Source organism: Anabrus simplex, chromosome 3 (assembly GCF_040414725.1).
Source record: "Anabrus simplex isolate iqAnaSimp1 chromosome 3, ASM4041472v1, whole genome shotgun sequence".
NCBI lineage: Eukaryota > Metazoa > Arthropoda > Insecta > Orthoptera > Tettigoniidae > Anabrus > Anabrus simplex.
In genome coordinates, this window is record NC_090267.1 from 137,620,460 (window position 1) to 137,638,974 (window position 18,515).

Consider the following 18,515-nt stretch of genomic DNA (forward strand, 5'->3'; position numbering starts at 1 on the left):
AATAAGTTCCTCAGAGTAGGGATTGAATAGCTTGAATGCTATGATGAATCAGTGTGTTACGTATCGGTAGTATCAGAAAATGTATGAACCAGAGGAATGGCTTGCTAAAGAAGAAAGTTATCTAACTCCCCAGCTACTTCCCTCCAATATTCAGGGAGGCTGTTACACTCGGCCCTAGGTGTCTGTATGTGCACCTATCTCCGAAGAGATAGGTGGTATGTGGGGTACCGATACCGGTGCGCTTCTGGCGCTCCTCTGTCGGTCATGTTTGTGTGTTTTCTTAATTTAGATGTTTTAAGTTTTGTGTTTTTAAAACGTTTTGTGTGTTTTGTTTCAGTTAGATGTGTAAAATCTTGTGTTAATTGGCTCTTATGTCATTTTCATATCGTCATATCGTCAAAGCCAAGGATGAGACTGAGACAGGTCAATGAAAGTAAGAAATTACTCTAGCCCATACCACAAGACATAGCGCACTTTAAACACTACATCTCGCCAGCAAAGTTATATAATAATAATAATAATAATAATAATAATAATAATAATAATAATAATAATAATAATAATAATACCGAGCGTCAGGCTGAACTCGGGACTGGGAGAGCGTGTGACGTTTGAAATCCGAGTTAACTCGTGATAGGGACAGTGGAAAATGTGTTGAGTTCCGCGTTTACACGGTCGAATGGAAAAGGTTGAATGCCAGTGGCGAACTGCATGTTATGCACATTGTGCAATTTAGTGTATACGTGCCCGCAAATGTATTTCTATGTTCTAGTGTCCCACCTCTCTCAGCCACCTTTAGGCCTACTTTCTGCTTCACTCTTGTCTTGAATTTTCGGACAGATGCTGCAAAGGTTTATTTTTCAAAGCTTGACACTGTTATACATACTTTGCATTGGTTTTTCAAGAAAATGGTCGTGGATACTTGTGATGGCTCATAGGAACTGGAAATGGTTGCTGGAGTCCCCGGTATATTACTGTCTTCTGATAAAGTGGCCGACGTTCAATCATTATCAGACGACAATGTCTATCCTTCCGAAGCCTCCGTGGCTCAGGCGACAGCGCGCCGAACTCTCATCGCTGGGTTCCATAGTTCAAATCCCGGTCACTCCATGTGAGGTTTATGCTGGTCAAAGCGAAGGTGGGACAGCTTTTCTCCGGGTACTCCGGTTTTCCCTGTCATCTTTCATTCCAGCAACACTCTCCAATATCATTTCATTTCATCTGTCAGCCATTAATCATTGCCCCAGAGGAGTGGTGACAGGCTTCGACAGCCGGCACAATTCCTGTCCTCGTCGCTAGAAGGGGGTTTCATTCATTCCATTCCTGACTCGGTCAAATGACTGGAAACAGGCTGTGGATTTTCACTGTCTGTCCTTCCCACAGGGCACAGACATATTGCTTCAGTATGTTGTGCAACTAGTGCAACTCTCCAACAATGTGCCTGTATTCTGTCTTCTCCTTTGAAGCAAAAAATACTCTGTTAACTCGAATTTTGTACAACATTAACTGTGCAATACAGCATTTGTGTGTGGAAGAGTAAACAAGTACAGAAAGGGTTACAGTGATGCAATATGATGGGAGCCGAAAAACTAAAACTTCTAGTGATTGGAAAATCGGCGAAGCCTTGTTGTTTCTCGGGTGTGAATTCATTACAGGTCACGTACGAAAGCAACCCCGAAGTCGTGGCCAACAAGCTCCACTTACGAATCGTGGATGCATGGTATTGATGAGAATTTTCAACGTCCCTTTCGTAGACAGCTGCTCTGCTCATCCCAAGATGCTCGTTCAGGAGTTAAAGGCAGTGCGCTAGGTTTTCTTGCCACCAAACTTAACGTCCAGATTACAGTCCATGGACCAAGGGGGTGATTAAAAACGTGAAGTATCGAAGAGCGCTGTTCAGAGAATTGTGAGAGGAATTGAATCCGAGGAGTCATTAAGACATTAATTTACTACAGTCGATAAGAATGCTGAGTAAATCGTGGGCGGATGTGAAGCAGGGAACAATTAAAATACTTTCGCAAAGCACGATTTTTGAAAGGTGACTTGGGTTCAGAACACGAAGAGGGGGAAATCACTTCTATTTCCTGAAGAATGGGTGGAGTATCAGCAGCTTGTTAACTGCGAAGCTGATTTCGAGGCTTACATAAATGTAGACTTTGATATTATAGTGCCCGAACGAACCTCCTACGGCTACCATCAACTCTGCTGCCGAAGAATAAGAAGAAGAATAAGAAGAAGAAGGAGAAGAAGAAGACTTCCAAGAAGAAGAGTTATAGCTGCCTTCACCTGTACTGTCAGCAGACCAGGCGTTAAGTGCAGTGGCTATTCTTCGATCGTACATACAGAGCCAATCGAATATAAATGACCAAGTGTCTTCACAGCACTAAATGTTGAGAAGTATGTGGAAGAAAAGATGGTTAACAATGAAATGAAAGAAAGAAGAGACCTAACGGATTTTTTCCAAAGGTGTTATCGAAGGTAGGATATATTTCTTGTTTCACTATTGTATGTATATACTGTATTCTGTCTTCTAATAAGTTACCATAGTACGGTATGGGTTATACTTTAGTGATGTCGTATAATACGAGTTTGTGTGTAAATTTTTAAATACTGTTAAAAATACTGTTCAGTATAAGTCCGTATGGCTCAATTATGTGCTACACATGCTCAAAAACGGTATTCTCTATACGTCGAAATTTCGATAACTCGAAATAAAATTTAGCTCCCGAGGTGAATCGAGATATCGAGGTTCCACCATGTGTTGGCAAATACAGTAGAGACAATACGCGACACTCAGCGAGATATCGAGGGACAGCTATTAGAGCTCTCTCTAGCGGATGGACCTGAGAACTACTGATTCTGTTATAAGAGCACGTGTCTTTGTGTGTGATAGTGATGGGCAGAGTATGGACTCGCGAAGAATCGAGTCTGGGACCGTAAAACTCGAGGTACTCGAGGCCGAGGACGCTGGCAGCGCTATCTGCGAGCTGTGTATGGAAACAACACAATGCATAATATTGTAGGTAAGCCAAGGACAAGTATTGGTTTCCGGTTCCCAATAATGCACAGTGATATAATGTACAAGTTCCGCCTCTGTGGTGTAGTGGTTAGCGTGATTAGCTGCCACCCCCGGAGGCCCGGGTTCGATTCACGGCTCTGCCACAAAATTTGAAAAGTGGTACGAGGGCTGGGACGGGGTCCACTCAGCCTCGGGAGGTCAACTGAGTAGAGGTGGGTTCGATTCCCACCTCAGCCATCCTCGAAGTGGTTTTCTGTGGTTTCTCACTTCTCCTCCAGGCAAATGCCGGGATGGTACCTAATTTAAGGCCACGGCCGCTTCCTTCCCTCTTCCTTGTCTATCATTCCTCCCCATCCCCCGCAAGGCCCCTGTTCAGCATAGCAGGCGAGGTACTGGTCATTCTCCCCAGTTGTATCCCCCGACCAAGAGTCTGAAGCTCCAGGACACTGCCCTTGAGGCGGTAGAGGTGGGATCCCTCGCTAAGTCCGAGGGAAAAACCAAACCTGGAGGGTAAACAGATGATGATGATGATGATGATGATGATATAATGTACAAACTAATATTGCGATGCGGTAATGAACATCACTTTAAAGAAGTGTGTACACAGTCATCCTTTGAAACAGTCAATAATCCCGAAGCACACATGCAGCACCTTGCCGAAAAAATAAGTACGATATTATACGGCAGGACAAAATACCGAAGGTGGAAACAATATAATTATGTTATTTCTGGATAACTCACCAAATGCCCAGAGCATTCCTTCAATCAATTGAACGTTGTGGACGTTGAACTAGGGCATGAGTTGTGACTCGAAAACTGCATAACCAGGATATATTTAATTCCTATGATGATGTCCTAAGTGAGTGGGAACAGCTTGAGATAATTGAAGAAGTTCCCCCTCAGGTATCTATGGTTTATGGGCACTACTTACCACACCGAGCTGTCGTGAAGAAAAACAGCACCACCAGGGTGCGTCCTGTATTTGATGCCTCTGCCAGGAAGGGAACCTCGCCCTCACTCAATCAGTGTTTAGAAAGTGGACCTAATCTCATTGAACTCATTCCCTCTGTCTTGCTCAGATTACGAGAAAGAAAGTTTGGTGTAACGGCAGATATAGAAAAAGCTTTCCTGCACATTAGTATTAGAAAAGAAGACAGGGATAATGTCTGCTTCTTCTGGTGGGATAAAGAAGACCGAGAAAAGGTTAGAGTTTTTTGACACAAACGGGTGGTGTTTGGATTGAGATGTAGCCCATTCATCTTGGGAGCGGTTCTCAATTATCACATTAATGAAACAATGCAAAGCTCTCACTATAATGATGGAATCATGTTGAATCTGAAACAAAGCTTGTATGTTGACAGTGTGGTCACTAGCGTTGAATGTAAGTCTGAATTAAAGCAGTTCATCAGCAAAGCCAGTGATGCTATGAAACTTGGGAAATTTAATTTAAGGGGATGGCAGTCCAATCACTACAGTTTTGATTCCACTGTAAAAGTTGGGGTGTTAGGAATGTTTTGGGACACTGTTTCGGATACTCTGACTTTAAATTTAGAATGGATGGAAAATTTTGTGGTAGGTAAGGTGACAAAACGTACTATCCTTTCTGTTGCTCAAAAGATCTTCGACCCAATTGGTATAGCCAGCCCTGTATTATTAATTCCTAGGCTATGGTTGCAGAAACTTTGGAGGAATGGGGTGTCATGGGACGAGGAGACTGATGCTGGTACATGAATTGAATTTTTGACATGGTACCAACATCTTTCAGTTCTTAGGAACTTAAAGATACCACGTTGGTTCTTTTATGTAAGAAGGGACAGTAAAGTAAGTATCCACACCTTCTGTGATGCCCATGAGCTAGCCTATGGAGCGGTTGTATTTATATGAATACAGAATAATGATGAAGTGAAGGTATGTCTTCTAGCTGCAAAAGCACGAGTAGCTCCTTTAAAGCTGTCTCCATTCCTTGATTGGAGTTGATTGCCACGGTGATAGGAGCCAGATTATGTAAATCTATGCAAGATGGGCTTACATTGAAGGATAATGACTTTTATTTCTGATATTCTTCCACGGTTTTGACCTGGATCCAAAAACAAGACAATTGGACAGTGTTTGTTAACAACCGAGTTCAGAAAATACGAAGTCTGACTCTTCCCATTAAGGTGATGGGTAAAGTACCATGCCAATCGGTGAACAACTTAGCAGTAGAGGTTACTTCGCTGCTCATCAATGGTGTCAGTGACCTCTGGAAGTTGGACACAATCGGTATCTCGGATTCGGCCATTCAGGAGTCCAAAGAAGAGAGAGAATTTGTGATCTGAACAAATTTTCAAACGTACCTTGACAAAACTGACGATGGACGCTATGGGGTACCTTTGCTTTGGAAGGAGGGGCATTTACCTCTTCCAAATAAGCGATTTCGAGTGATTTTGTTAATACTTTGGGGTCCCAGAGGAGTGTTCATACTTACTGGTAGAAGTGAGAGCTCTTCTGCACTCTATTTGCCAACCTCCTTTGTGGCTAGTGTATCTTGAGATATTACACTGCCGAGGTATGTAAAGCTTTCCATACTTTCTAGTGGATGGTTTCCTAGCATGATGTTCACTGGTCATCCCTCTCTGTTTATTGCCATCACTACTGTTTTGAGTTCACTTATCTTGAGATTGAACTCCTGGAACTTAAACTTCTATTCACTGAGTCTCAACTGTAGTTGTTCCTCAGTTTCTCCCCAGATCATAACATCATCAGCAAAGGCCATTGCACTTAGCTCACCAGAGGTTTTTTTGATGTTCTTCATTATGTCATCCATGATGGTGATAAACAATAATGGGGATAGTGCACTGCCTTGCTGGACTCCACTTTCGGTCTTGAACCAGGATGAATGTCCGTCACCTAATCGCACACAGCTGGTACAGTTCTCATACAGCATCTGAACTTACCTAACCAGTTCCTTTGGCACATTCCTTTTTCTCAGGCATATATGAATAGTTTTACAGCAAATGGTATGTTAAGAATACAACCTAAAATCCAACTTTCAAAGCTTCTTAGAGAATAGATTCAAGAGATCTGTTGGTTTTCTAATTTTGTCTCTGATTGGATACTAAGAGATTATTTTATTTGATTCCAACAGAGCTCTCAAAGATCATTTTGCAGTTGATCACAATCCTTTAACTTGTTTACTATTCTATACAGCATTAAATCATCTGCAAAGTCTTTCTGCGATTCCAGTTTCTTTACTCATATCGTCCCTGCTCTGGCAAACTAGCGAAACTGACAAACTAAGGAATCTGTAGTTCTGAAGTTCTGGTCTAGATTTTGTTATTTATATATTGTCTACCCTCTGACAAAGTCTCACATCTGCAGCTCATTCTGTATGCCTAACACATAAAACCAATAATTAAATATAAAAATTGATTTGACATGAGTAATCACAACTTCTTTCAGCTCTCCTAACCTTTTGACAATTTTCAGATTCGTTAGTTTGCCAGAGCAGGGACGATATCATTTATACAAATAAGAAAACATAATTTCTATTTAATTCAATCACTACTGATCTGCATTTAGGGCAGTCTCCCAGGTGGCAGATTCCCTATCTGTTATTTTCCTAGCCTTTACTTAAATGATTTCAATGACATTGGAAATTTATTGAACATCTCCCGTGGTAAGTTATTCCAATCCCTAACTCCCCTTCCTATAAATGAATATTTGCCCCAATTTGTCCTCTTGTATTCCAACTTTATCTTCATATTGTGATCTTTCCTACTTTTAAAAACGCCGCTCAAACTTATTCGTCTACTAATGTCATTCCACGCCATTTCTCCGCTGACAGCTCAGAACATACCACTCAGTCGAGCAGCTCGTCTACTTTCTCCTAGTTCTTCCCAGCCCAAACTTTGCAACATTTTTGTAACGCTACTCTTTTGTCAGAAATCACCCACAACAAATTGAGCTGCTTTTCTTTGGATTTTTTCCAGTTCTTGAATCAAGTAATTCTGGTGAGGGTCCCATACACTGGAACCATACTCTAGTTGGGGTCTTACCAGAGACTTATAAGCCCTCTCCTTTACATCCTTACTACAACTCCTAAACACCCTCATAACCATGTGCAGAGATCTGTATCCTTTATTTACAATCCCATTTATGTGATTACCCCAATGAAGATCTTTTCTTGTATTAACACCTAGGTACTTACTGTACAATGATCCCCAAAAGGAACTTTCACACCATCAACACAGTAATTAAAACTGAGAGGACTTTTCCTATTTGTGAAACTCACAACCTGCCTTTTAACCCCATTTATCATCATACCATTGCTTACTGTCCAGCTCACAACATTATCGAGGTCATTTTGCAGTTGCTCACAATCTCGTAACTTATTTATTACTCTTTAGAGAATAACATCATCTGCAAAAAGCCTTGCCACTGATTCCACTGCTTTACTCAAATCATTTATATATATAAGAAAACATAAAGATCCAATAATACTGCCTTGAGGAATTCCCTTCTTAATTATTACAGGGTCAGATAAAGCTTCGCCTACTCTAATTCTCTGAGATCTATTTTCTAGAAATATAGCAACCCATTCAGTCACTCTTTTGTCTAGTCCAATTGCACTCATTTTTGCCAGTAGTCTCCCATGATCCACTCTATCAAATGCTTTAGATAGGTCAATCACGATACAATCCATTTGACCTCCAGAATCCAAAATATCTGCTATATCTTGCTGGAATCCTACAAGTTGAGCTTCAGAGGAATACCCTTTCCTAAAACCGAATTGCCTTCTATCGAACCAGTTATTAATTTCGCAAACATGTCTAATGTCCAATAATACTGCCTTGCAGGACCCCTAACCCCACCTGCCTTTAAACATTACGGTATCAGATAATGAAATGGAAATGGTGTATGGCTTTTAGTGCCGGGAGTATCCAAGGACCCTCCCGATTGTATCACCACATTGACAAAGGCAAAATACATTTTGCTGGGTGTTTTGGAGGCTTGTGTGTTCAAATGATCCTTACAGCTATGCCGGCGGGTGCATATGCTGCTGGTAGGGCCACCCAAGCTGGACAGGTTTAAGCTGATGATCCAGACTAAGAGTGATACCCTGGTCCTCCAGGTTGGGAGTTTGGCCTGAGGTTAACACCCTCTTCCCGTAAAGAAAACTAAGTTATGAAAATCCAAAGAGCAGAAGCCGGATGGATTAACAGGCGATGACATGGCGCGTATCCTGGACAGTGAATGGTAAATACAAAATTGAAAACTCATCTCGGAATATGTACCTGGAATTTTCGATCTCTATATAGCCCAGGATCCCTTAAGAAATTATTAGAAAGAGGGCACTATGTTCTATAGTTGTGATGATAGCAAACACGAGTTTGGTACAGGCTTTCCTGTTCATAAAGATCAGAAACACTTGGTGATTAACTTCATGCCTATAAACCCAAGGCTGTCAGTAATTAGAATTAAAGGAAGATCCTTTAATTACAGTATAATTAAAGGAAATGCACCAACAGAAGAATCGAATGAAGACCTAAAAGATGAATTCTATGATGCCTTTGAAAAAGGTTATGATAAATGCCCAAATAATGATATCAAGATCGTACTGGGTGATTTTAACGCACAACTTGGAAGAGATGCCATGTTCAAGCCCATAATTGGAACCCAAAGTAAGCATGAAGCTACTAATGACAATGGAATAAGACTGGTCTGTTTGCAGCCTCCTGGGATATGGTAGTGGGATCTACCAGATTTCCTCATAAGGAGATACATAAGGGCACATGGAAGTCACCTGACGGCGTAACTATCAATCAAATTAATCACATACTGGTAGACCAGAGGCATAAATCAAACTTGATGTATGTACAAACTCTCCGTGGACCTAATGTGGATCATTTTTTAGTGATGGCTAAGATAAGAGCGAGGATATCGAATGCCCAAAAAGAAAGATAAATCAGGAGAGAAAGGTACAATATTGCAGCCTTGAAATCAACAGAAACTTGCAAATTGTACTGCCAGAAAGTCTCTCAGGCCCTAGAACAAGAACAAGAAACAATAAAAGACAGCAAGAACATACAGCAAAGATGGTTAACTATAAAAACAGCTATAGACAAATCAGCTATGGATGTACTAGGGATGAAAAGACAATTTAAAATACCTACATGGTTTGATGGAGAGTGTAGGAGGGCTATTGAAGAGAAGAACATCGCATACCAGAAGACATTACAGATGAACTGTACAAGAAGTTCTGGAGGATTACCAAGAGAAAAGGAGGATTGAAAAGACGATACATTGCAGAAAGAAAAGGGAATGGACTAAGCTTGAAGTGGAATGCATGGAACTGTGTAAGAAGCAGAATGAAACCAGAAAGTTCTATACAAAAGTGAACAGTGCTCAAAGACAATATATTTCAATAACTAGCCTGATTAGAGATGAAGAAGGAAACATAATAAGCAAGAGTAAACAGATACTGGAAAGATGGCAAAGGCACTTTAATGATTTACTGAACCGAGAGCTAGAACAAGCAGATGATGCTTCCCATGAATGTGAACAAGGATTAGACCATGGAAGGTCACTGGATAGCCTGGTGATAGAGGATGTTAGAGAAGCACTAAGGAAGCTGAAGAATAATAAGGCCCCTGGCACTGATAGCATCCAAGCAGAATTGTTAAAATGTAGAGGAGCAACATTAAAGCAGTCCTTGTTTGATCTTACTAATCTCATTTGGTAACAGGAGAAGGTACCAGACGAGTGGAATGAAGGAATAATATGTCCCATACATAAAAAAGGCTACTGAATGGAGTGCAGAAACTACCGTGGAATCGCCCTTTTGAATTTGGGGTACAAGGTGCTATCTAACATCATATTCGATTGGTTACTCCCGCAGGTGGATAGAGAGATTGTAGCATATCAAGGTGGATTCCGATGAGGAAAGTCAACAATAGATCAGATATTCAACTTGCACCATATCTTGGAGAAGACTGTCAAATACAGAATTGGAACCTATCACCTCTTTATTGACTTCAAGGCTGCATATGCTAGCATAAATAGAGACCATCTGTACTGTGCTCTACAGGAGATGGGGATACATGAAAAGCTGTTGAGAATGATAAAAACCATGATGTCTGATGTAAGAAGCTGCATTCGAGTTGCAGGAAATTGTTCAGACCCCCTGGAAAAAAAAAAAAAAAAATGGGCTACGTCAAGGAGATGCGTTGGCATGCTTATTATTTAACATTGCACTTGAGAAGGTGATCAGGGATGCAGGCCTACAGACCAGAGGCACCACCGAAATCTTTGCACAACTTCTTCTTGGATTCAGCAATTGTACTCCCTGTCTGCATCAGTTCTTCTTTGGAGCCATTTCTGATATACCTTCCTTTTCCATGTACAAGCTGCTCTCACTTCATCATTGCACCAAAATGTTCTCTTTCTTCCATCCTTACACGCAATTGTTCCTAGGCATTTCTTTGCTGTTTCTACTACAGCATTTTCTGTATGCCACCCATTCCCTTTCTATATCCTGAACCTGCTTATTGTCTATTGTTTGGAACTTATCACTAATTTCTTCATCCTGGAGACTCTCTATCCTTATTCATCTGCAGACAGATTTCACTTTCTCTCTCAATACTTGCTCTGTATGGATTAGACAGGGGTCTGTATTATCAAAAGAAATCCCAAGAATACCCATGTATTCCTAACAGATTTCCTAAATTCAAACTTGGTTATGATATAGTGTATTATGGATCTGGTACCCTTACCCTCCCAACTGTAGTGGATAATGGCCTTATGCTTAAAGAATATTCATAACTGCTAATACCATACTAGCACAAAAGTCAAGTAAATGCTTCCCATTTCTATTAGCTTCCATATCTTCCCCACATTTTTGTATCCTTCAGTTCTATTTCCAACTCCCACACTGATATCATCTGTTAGAACTATCCTGTCCTTGCTGTTTACCCTGACTATGATATTACTCAGTGCTTTACAAAACTTGTCAACTTCATACAAACCTGCAACTTCACATGGTGAATACACTGAGATAATTCTCGTCCTAATTCCCCAACTGCTAAATCTACCCATACCATTTGCTGGTTGGCATACCAAACAGAAACTATGTTGTGTGCAATAGTATTCCTGATGAACAGTCCTACCCCTCACTCTATCCTTCCCTTTTTTAACACCTTTATAATCTCCTTTATCTTCCTCATTATCTCCCCTTACCTGAATATCACTAATTCCTAACATATCCTCATTGCTGATTCAGCCTGTTCTACGTTCTTTCTTCTATAAACCCCATTAATATTAATACACCACTTAATCTTAAACTCAGTAATCCACATGTTCTGCAGTTTTCACTGTATTTTTGAATGAAACATCCCTAGTTCTGTATGAATTACGGTATATAAAGTACAAGTGGGAATCTCCTGGACACTGACAACAAAGTTAATAGAACCACACATTTAGCAAGCAATGTATAAAAATGTTCAAAGTTCCCATTTCTCCTTTCCACTGGAAGGAAAACCAAGAAGAATTGAAACAAACTAACTTCATAGCAGGCAGCAGTCAGCTGTTATCCCTTTAAAGGTCAATTGCTGCTATCAGAAAAGCATTACAACTGGTAAACTTGGGGAGCACGCACTCTAGGGAGGTGGTGTCATTCGCTGAACCACATGGTGACATAATGTGAGGCAGGTCAGGATGCCAGGTAAATGAAGTCCAGTTCACGTATTCACAACCATGGACAGAGACCAATCCTATAGCAACTATATCAGACAATTGTGGTTATGTTAATTTAGAACATGCAATTCATTTATTCTATAGGCAGGAATGCAACACTGATTAATGACCTTAAAATTTAATTTAGAATGGCAATTTAGCTCAAAAGCCAATCCAGTATAAGAATGTCAGGAATTTCAGCCTATCACAACTGCAATGCCTATTACCACAATTGTACCATATTAATTTTATCTTTTTCATTTTATTGCACCTACTGTACATGGACTTGTTTTTATGTAAGTTCAGCAAAACAGTGGCCTAAAAATTAGTTTTCTTCAATAATACACTTGTCCATAGAGTGCACAATGAAGAGGACATGATTCTGTTATGCTGAGGAAGCCGACATTTGGCTTAATGTTTCACAAATACTTTCTCACATCAGATGTGTAAAACTGTATGAAAATGAAAATTTTAAATATTTTTTAATGCCTGCATACAGTAGCAGTGATTGGGAATTAGAAGTGAGGGGAGCAAAAATTAACAGACAACAAAAAGTACCCAGATTTTGGAGATATAGCGAGCGTGGGGAGGGGGGTGTATATGTCAAGCAAAAGCTACAAAATGGCACTTTTCTTTATGCTGTCTGAGCAAGTTTCAACAGAGAGGTAAAAGTTGACAGTTTACCAACTTACATGTGGTAATAATAGCTTTTGAGATTTTGATTCAATACTATACAATAAAACTTTCACCAAAGAAACAATATTACACATGTATTACAGGTAAATAGAAGTATGGCATGATTATACAATTAAAAATAATTTAGTATTTGGCTACACACTAACAAACTAACAGACACTAAAAGAGACTGCCAGACTGATGAATGCGCATGGCATGTGGGTGAATCCTACCTCAGTGTCCACAACCTTGGCAAAAAAATATACCCCTGCTTCCCTTCCTCACAGTATGTGCAAGTCTGCATTACTTGCAGTGGCGCTATACAAATTGGTTAGCTGCAAAGAGCTACATTTTTTGTGTATTTCCGCTAAAGATTTTGTTCATAATTAAAGAAAATAAAGGAAAGAATTAGCTGATAAGACAACTGGACTTGTACAGATTGCTTTGTTTAATAATTCCTGTAATTCCTAGTTTGAACCAGCTGAAATGGAATAAAAATGTAAGGTTTTCTTCACAAAGTGGAGGGGCGACTGCGCCCCCAATCGCCACTTCTGCCTGCATACTGTGCCTATACAGTATTTGATCCCACAACATTGAATAAAGGAAACAGTCAACCTGTTGACAATGGTAAGTAAGACCTAAGAAGTTGCCAAATTCATAAAGACAAGAAGTGAACTTTGGGCCAAATGAATCTAAGAGGAAGAGAAGAGGAGAAAAGACACTGTAGAATAAATACAAGTTGTTTAACCAAGTGAGGTCTAGAGGCATTTTTTGAATAAATAATTTAAAAGCATGTAAGTATAATGTTGAAGAAGAATATGGAAGAAAAGAAGCAGTTTGTCATAGGATATTAGTAAAGGAAAAATGGAAAGAAATTATTAAGGAAGGAAACACATTGTAGTGCAAATGGAAAATAACACAGACTGCAGAAGTAGACTGAGAAAGACTGCAGAAAAGAGAACATATAGAGTTGTGGTTGCACAATAAAAGGAGAAAAGTGGAGAACTGTTCATTCAGGAAATAAGAGATAACAAATATCAGAGACACAAATACCTTTCTCAAATAAGTTGTTGTCGTTCAACATTTCTTTGTTAAAACTTCACTTTCTGATAGCAACTGTATTATAGTTCCCATATCTTAGTTTCCACAGCGAAGCACATTTATGATTCTGTAGCCTATTTTTATATGTTTGGAAAAAGAATGAACTGAAATTAACTTTTTTCATTTAGAACATTGAATTGATATAACTTAAGTAAGTTTGTTAGAAGTGTATCTCTGCATGTAAAATTTAAAATTATTACAACAGTGCATACCAGTATTTTAATTTTATATATATTCATTAATATTTTGGCCTTAAAATCATGTGAATTTTCAATATCATTTATTCATTCATTACCTGGTCAAATCTGTACCTTAATCACTGTGTTAAGCTAAGTTTTCAGTGTTTGAAGGCTGCTGAAGATGTGTTTGTCTGTCCACTCAGTATGGGAGTGCCAGTATGGAATGTGAAGAGGAGCCTGTTTCCAGTGGTGCACCACCTGTTCTACCAAACTGCCACACGCATGAGGCCGCTGGGGTAAGCTACGGCAGACCCACTGTCTTGTCACAAAGCCTGTAGAATGCTACTTCAACTCAGGTTGTGGCCAGGCACTAGCTGCTTGGGTTTAAGCATGTCTTGGGAGCTTCATATCTTACTAAAATTGACCAAAAACAGAGGAAGAAATGTTGATTTCAAAATAAAACACTTAAAATCTATTCAACATACAACTTTGGATTTTTTTTCAGCTGCACACTGTATCTTGGTCTGAATGGTCCTATCCATTATTACTGAAGTAATTCAGTAATTTGATATGCCTAACTTTCCTTCTACTGAGGGGATGGATTAAAAAAATATATATATTCACTTTGAAAATTAAGCCATCATAGTTTTAACTATGGTAGTTTATCTTTTTTGAAAATGGTGAGATGTAATTACTTATCTAGATGATCATGATTATATAATAAAACATCTTCAGATTTATAGTTACAGTTTGAGGAGAGGCATGAATTAGGATTACTTGGGTGAATTATTTATGATTAATTCCATGTAAGTCATCAATTCATTGTTCGGCTCCTTGGCTGAATGGTCAGCATAGTGCTGATTGATTCAGAGAGCCCCAGGTTCGATTCCCAGCCGGGTTGGAGATTTTGACTTTAAATGGTTAATTCCGTTGGCTCGGGGACTGAGTGTTGTACTGTCCCAACGTGCCTGCATCTCAAACACCACACACCACACTATCCTCCACTGCAATGACACACAGTTTCCTATACACCGCAGATGGTGCCCGCCCTCGACCGGAGGGTCTGCCTAGAGGCTAAAAATAGCCACATGAAATTCTTTTCAATTCATTTTCAATAATCTAAAAAATATTATTTATATAGGACTTAAAGATTGCTTAATGAATGGAAATGCTTAACAAAGAAGATCCAATACACAGTACTCTGAGGGCAAGAAATTCTAAAAATATAGTGCATATTTTATGTGAGATCAACTGAAAATATGATCATTTAAATTGGTTTGATTCCTGCGTTTTGGAAGAAAATTGTTTATGACAGATAATTCGCATATGCTTGTACTTTGACTCGAGTTTTTGACTGCTAGCCTCGAGACTCCAAATGAGAAGAATTCTTATCCCAATCTCAAATATGATGCTGAATGAAGAGGAAGAAGAGCTGTGCAAAATTCTCTAACTTCTAAGGAGTTAAGGAGATAAATGATGACCAAGAAAAGTTGAATAGGAAGATAAAGAAGAGAAGTAAAGTGATGAAAGTGAGGAAATCCTGCAGTCACTACTTACATACAACAATTACTGGTTCTCACAGCAGACAAAATGTTCTCATAAATAGTTTATCAATAAGGTGATTCTCTAGCAATTATGTAACATTTTATAGTAACAGCTCTTTATATGATCAGGTTATGTATAGTAGGAACATCAAAGGAACAAATAATAGGATAAGCACTATGATAGCCATGGGCGTAATTTGAGCAGTTTGATTGTGGCAGGGGGGGGGGGGTGGAGGGGCAGGGATTATCGGGGGTTCCATGGATCTTTCCTTTTGAGAGCAATTTGTGACCACAAAATTATTACTAATATTCTGTATTAATCACTTTAATTTAATAACCAAACCTATGTAAAGTAAAGAACATTTGCACAGAATTTAAAAGTAGACCTAATTCAAATGTATTTGTTACTTGGCCTGTTTTTTATCTGTAAAAGTAAAAATCAAGCAGAGAACATGGATAAAAAACAAAACTTTTCTTTATTTTACATTATGTGAAGCTATAATTGAACAATAATAGAAATTATTTCTATAAAAATTATGTAGTTAGCCTATAAAATTTTACAACAATTATTATATTTCATTGAGCTACAGAGCTACAGAGTACTGTACAAAAAACGTACTTATAAATACTGAATGTATTTTAAAATTTAATATTAGGAAAAATTAGTTCCCTTCAAAATATTGGGGGAAAGGAGGCAACTGACATCCCTTGCCACCCCCTAATTAGGCCTATGGTGATAGGTCAGTGTAGGAAGAGGGATCAGTAGACAGAGAACACAAAAGGACAAAGACAATATCCATGTCTTCAAATAGATTGGCTCTCTGCTCTTCAATCCCAGTTCTACATCAATTACTTCTTAGTCCCCGACGAGCTTGTTTCTGCTTCTCATCTTCCTACTATGTGTTCCTCTGATGTTCCAATCTTCCTATACATGACTTAATTTGCATCTCTTTGTTCCTTTCCAATGTACCTTTTCTCAGTTTGTCCTATGTTCCTGGTCTTTTACCACCTGCACATATTTATCTTTTTGTCTCGTACCTTTCGCTGTGTATTCTTTTTTTCCTACACTTCTCACATTAAACTAAAGATCTGTCAAGATGGCCCCTCAATGGGTATTGAAGCCTGCCCTCCTGATGAAGCGGAGAAGCAAACAAGCTTGTCAGGGGCTGAGAAGAACTGGGATTGATGTGGAGTGGGCCTATCTATTTGAAGATGTGGAGATTGTCCTTGTTCTTTAGTGCTATTTTATCAATCAATCAATCAATCAATCAATCAATCAATCAATCAATCAATCAATCAATCAATCAATCAATCAATCAATCAATCAATCAATCAATCATCTGCATTTAGGGTGGTTGCCCAATTGGCAGATTCCCTATTAGTTGTTTACCTCATATTTACATTTCATGTTTACCTATCTTTTTCTTAAAAATTTTCAATGAACTTGGAAATTTATTGAACATTTACCTTGATAATTTATTCCAATTCCCAATCTGTCCTCTTGAATTCCAACTTTATCTTCCCTACTTTTAAAACCTCCAATCAAGCTTATTCTTCTACTTACATCATTCCACGCCAACTCACCACTGACAGCTTGAAACATACCACATATGATAAAGATGATAACGGACCAACTATATTGGTATTACATACCACATAGCCGAGCATCTCGTCTCCTTACTTCCCAGCCCAAAGTTTGTAACATTTCAGTGACACTACTCCTGTGTCAGAAATCACCCAGAATAAATTGTGCTTCTTTCCTTTGAATTTCTTCTGGTTCCCGTATCAAGTAATCCTGGTGAGGGTCCCATACACTCCATACTCTAACATCTATATCACATACCACTTATTCAAGCAACTCGTCTTCTTTCTCCCAAGCCTTCTCAGTCCAAAGTTTGCAACATTTTTATAATGCTACTCTTTTCACTTTATAAAGGAAAAATTAAATTGTATCTTCCTAATTCAATATAAAACATAATTCCATCATTAGATCATCATTAGGTGATTCTAATATCTTGTAACGCCACTCTTTTGTCGGAAATCACCCAGAACAAATCAAACTGCTTTTCTTTGGATTTTTTTCAGTTCTCAAATCGAGTAATCCTGGGGAGGGTCCCATATACTGGAACCATACTCTAGTTGGCATCTTACCAGAGACGTATATGCCCTCTCCTTTACATCCTCACTACAATTTCTAAATACGCTCATAACCAAGTGCAGAGATCTGTTCCCTTTATATACAATACCATTTATGTGATTACCCCAATGAAGAACTTTCCTTATAATACGTGCTCTGTAATGTTTATTAAAAGCATATTATGGTCCTCGAAATTACTGCCATACATACTAAACTTATTCTCATAGATCTCATAACATCTGATGATTGTTGGTAAAGATGATAAGAATCTGTCCTAGGAGTGCAATTTAAGAATATTTGGTTTTGGCATAGAATACGTCTATAGTTTTGGAACCATACTTAGGTTGGCAAGCATTAGAAAAACATGAAAGTTTAAAATCAAAATAATTTCTAGACAACACAGGCGACAACAATATTCAGTACCTCATTGTAATGTGTCCATAACAAGAGTCTGAACTCTGCATGGCATTGGTGGATGATGCAATAGCACAGCCATATTGAGGTACTAAACTTGCTGTGTTACATGGATGACGGTTAGTGTAGCTTTGGACTGCGGCAAGGTAGCTCATTGTGTGAGAGTTTGTTTGATTCACCTCAGTGGGTTCTACATGTATATGATAAAAACAAATTAAATGGTGAATATTCAAGAAAGTTGTAGTAGAAAGAAATGAGAAAAAATTCTTTCGTAAAATATCGTGGCATATGGAGCTTAAAAATGATTGAAAATGCATTTGAGAGAATAGAGCGCTTGTCAGAATTCCAAAAAAGTCCATAATTAACAATATTGAGCATCAGAAGATTTATCGGCAACATCCTAAAGTTAAGGTGCCCGATCATTGTGAGGTGAGTTTCACACTACTAGAGCCCCAGTAAGGGAAAATGATTAGGAACTCATGGTCTTGAAGATGTGCAAATTTGTTTAGATATAATAAAATGTCAACAATAAAATATAAAACCATAATTGATTACATACTTTATTTCAACACATATTTTATATCAAAACTTAATACCATGATCCTGACACAGCCCTTTTCAATTTCTGTTGTTTTATAGATCAAGTTTCAAACATTTCTTCTTGCTCTTGGTCAGTTTTACTTGTACATAATTTCCTGTATCTGGTGTATGTTGTGGTATGTATGATGGTTGTT

General features: G+C 38.7%; 1 protein-coding gene across 1 annotated transcript in view; it reads left to right on the top strand.

Annotated features, from left to right (window-relative positions):
- Positions 1–18,515, top strand: part of ZnT77C (Zinc transporter 77C) — a 326,268-nt gene that overhangs the window by 250,747 nt on the left and 57,006 nt on the right. Inside the window, exon 3 of the mRNA XM_068227024.1 lies at positions 13,890–13,982. Within this exon, the coding sequence (XP_068083125.1) occupies positions 13,890–13,982 (93 nt within the window). The remainder of the gene's footprint in view (positions 1–13,889; positions 13,983–18,515) is intronic.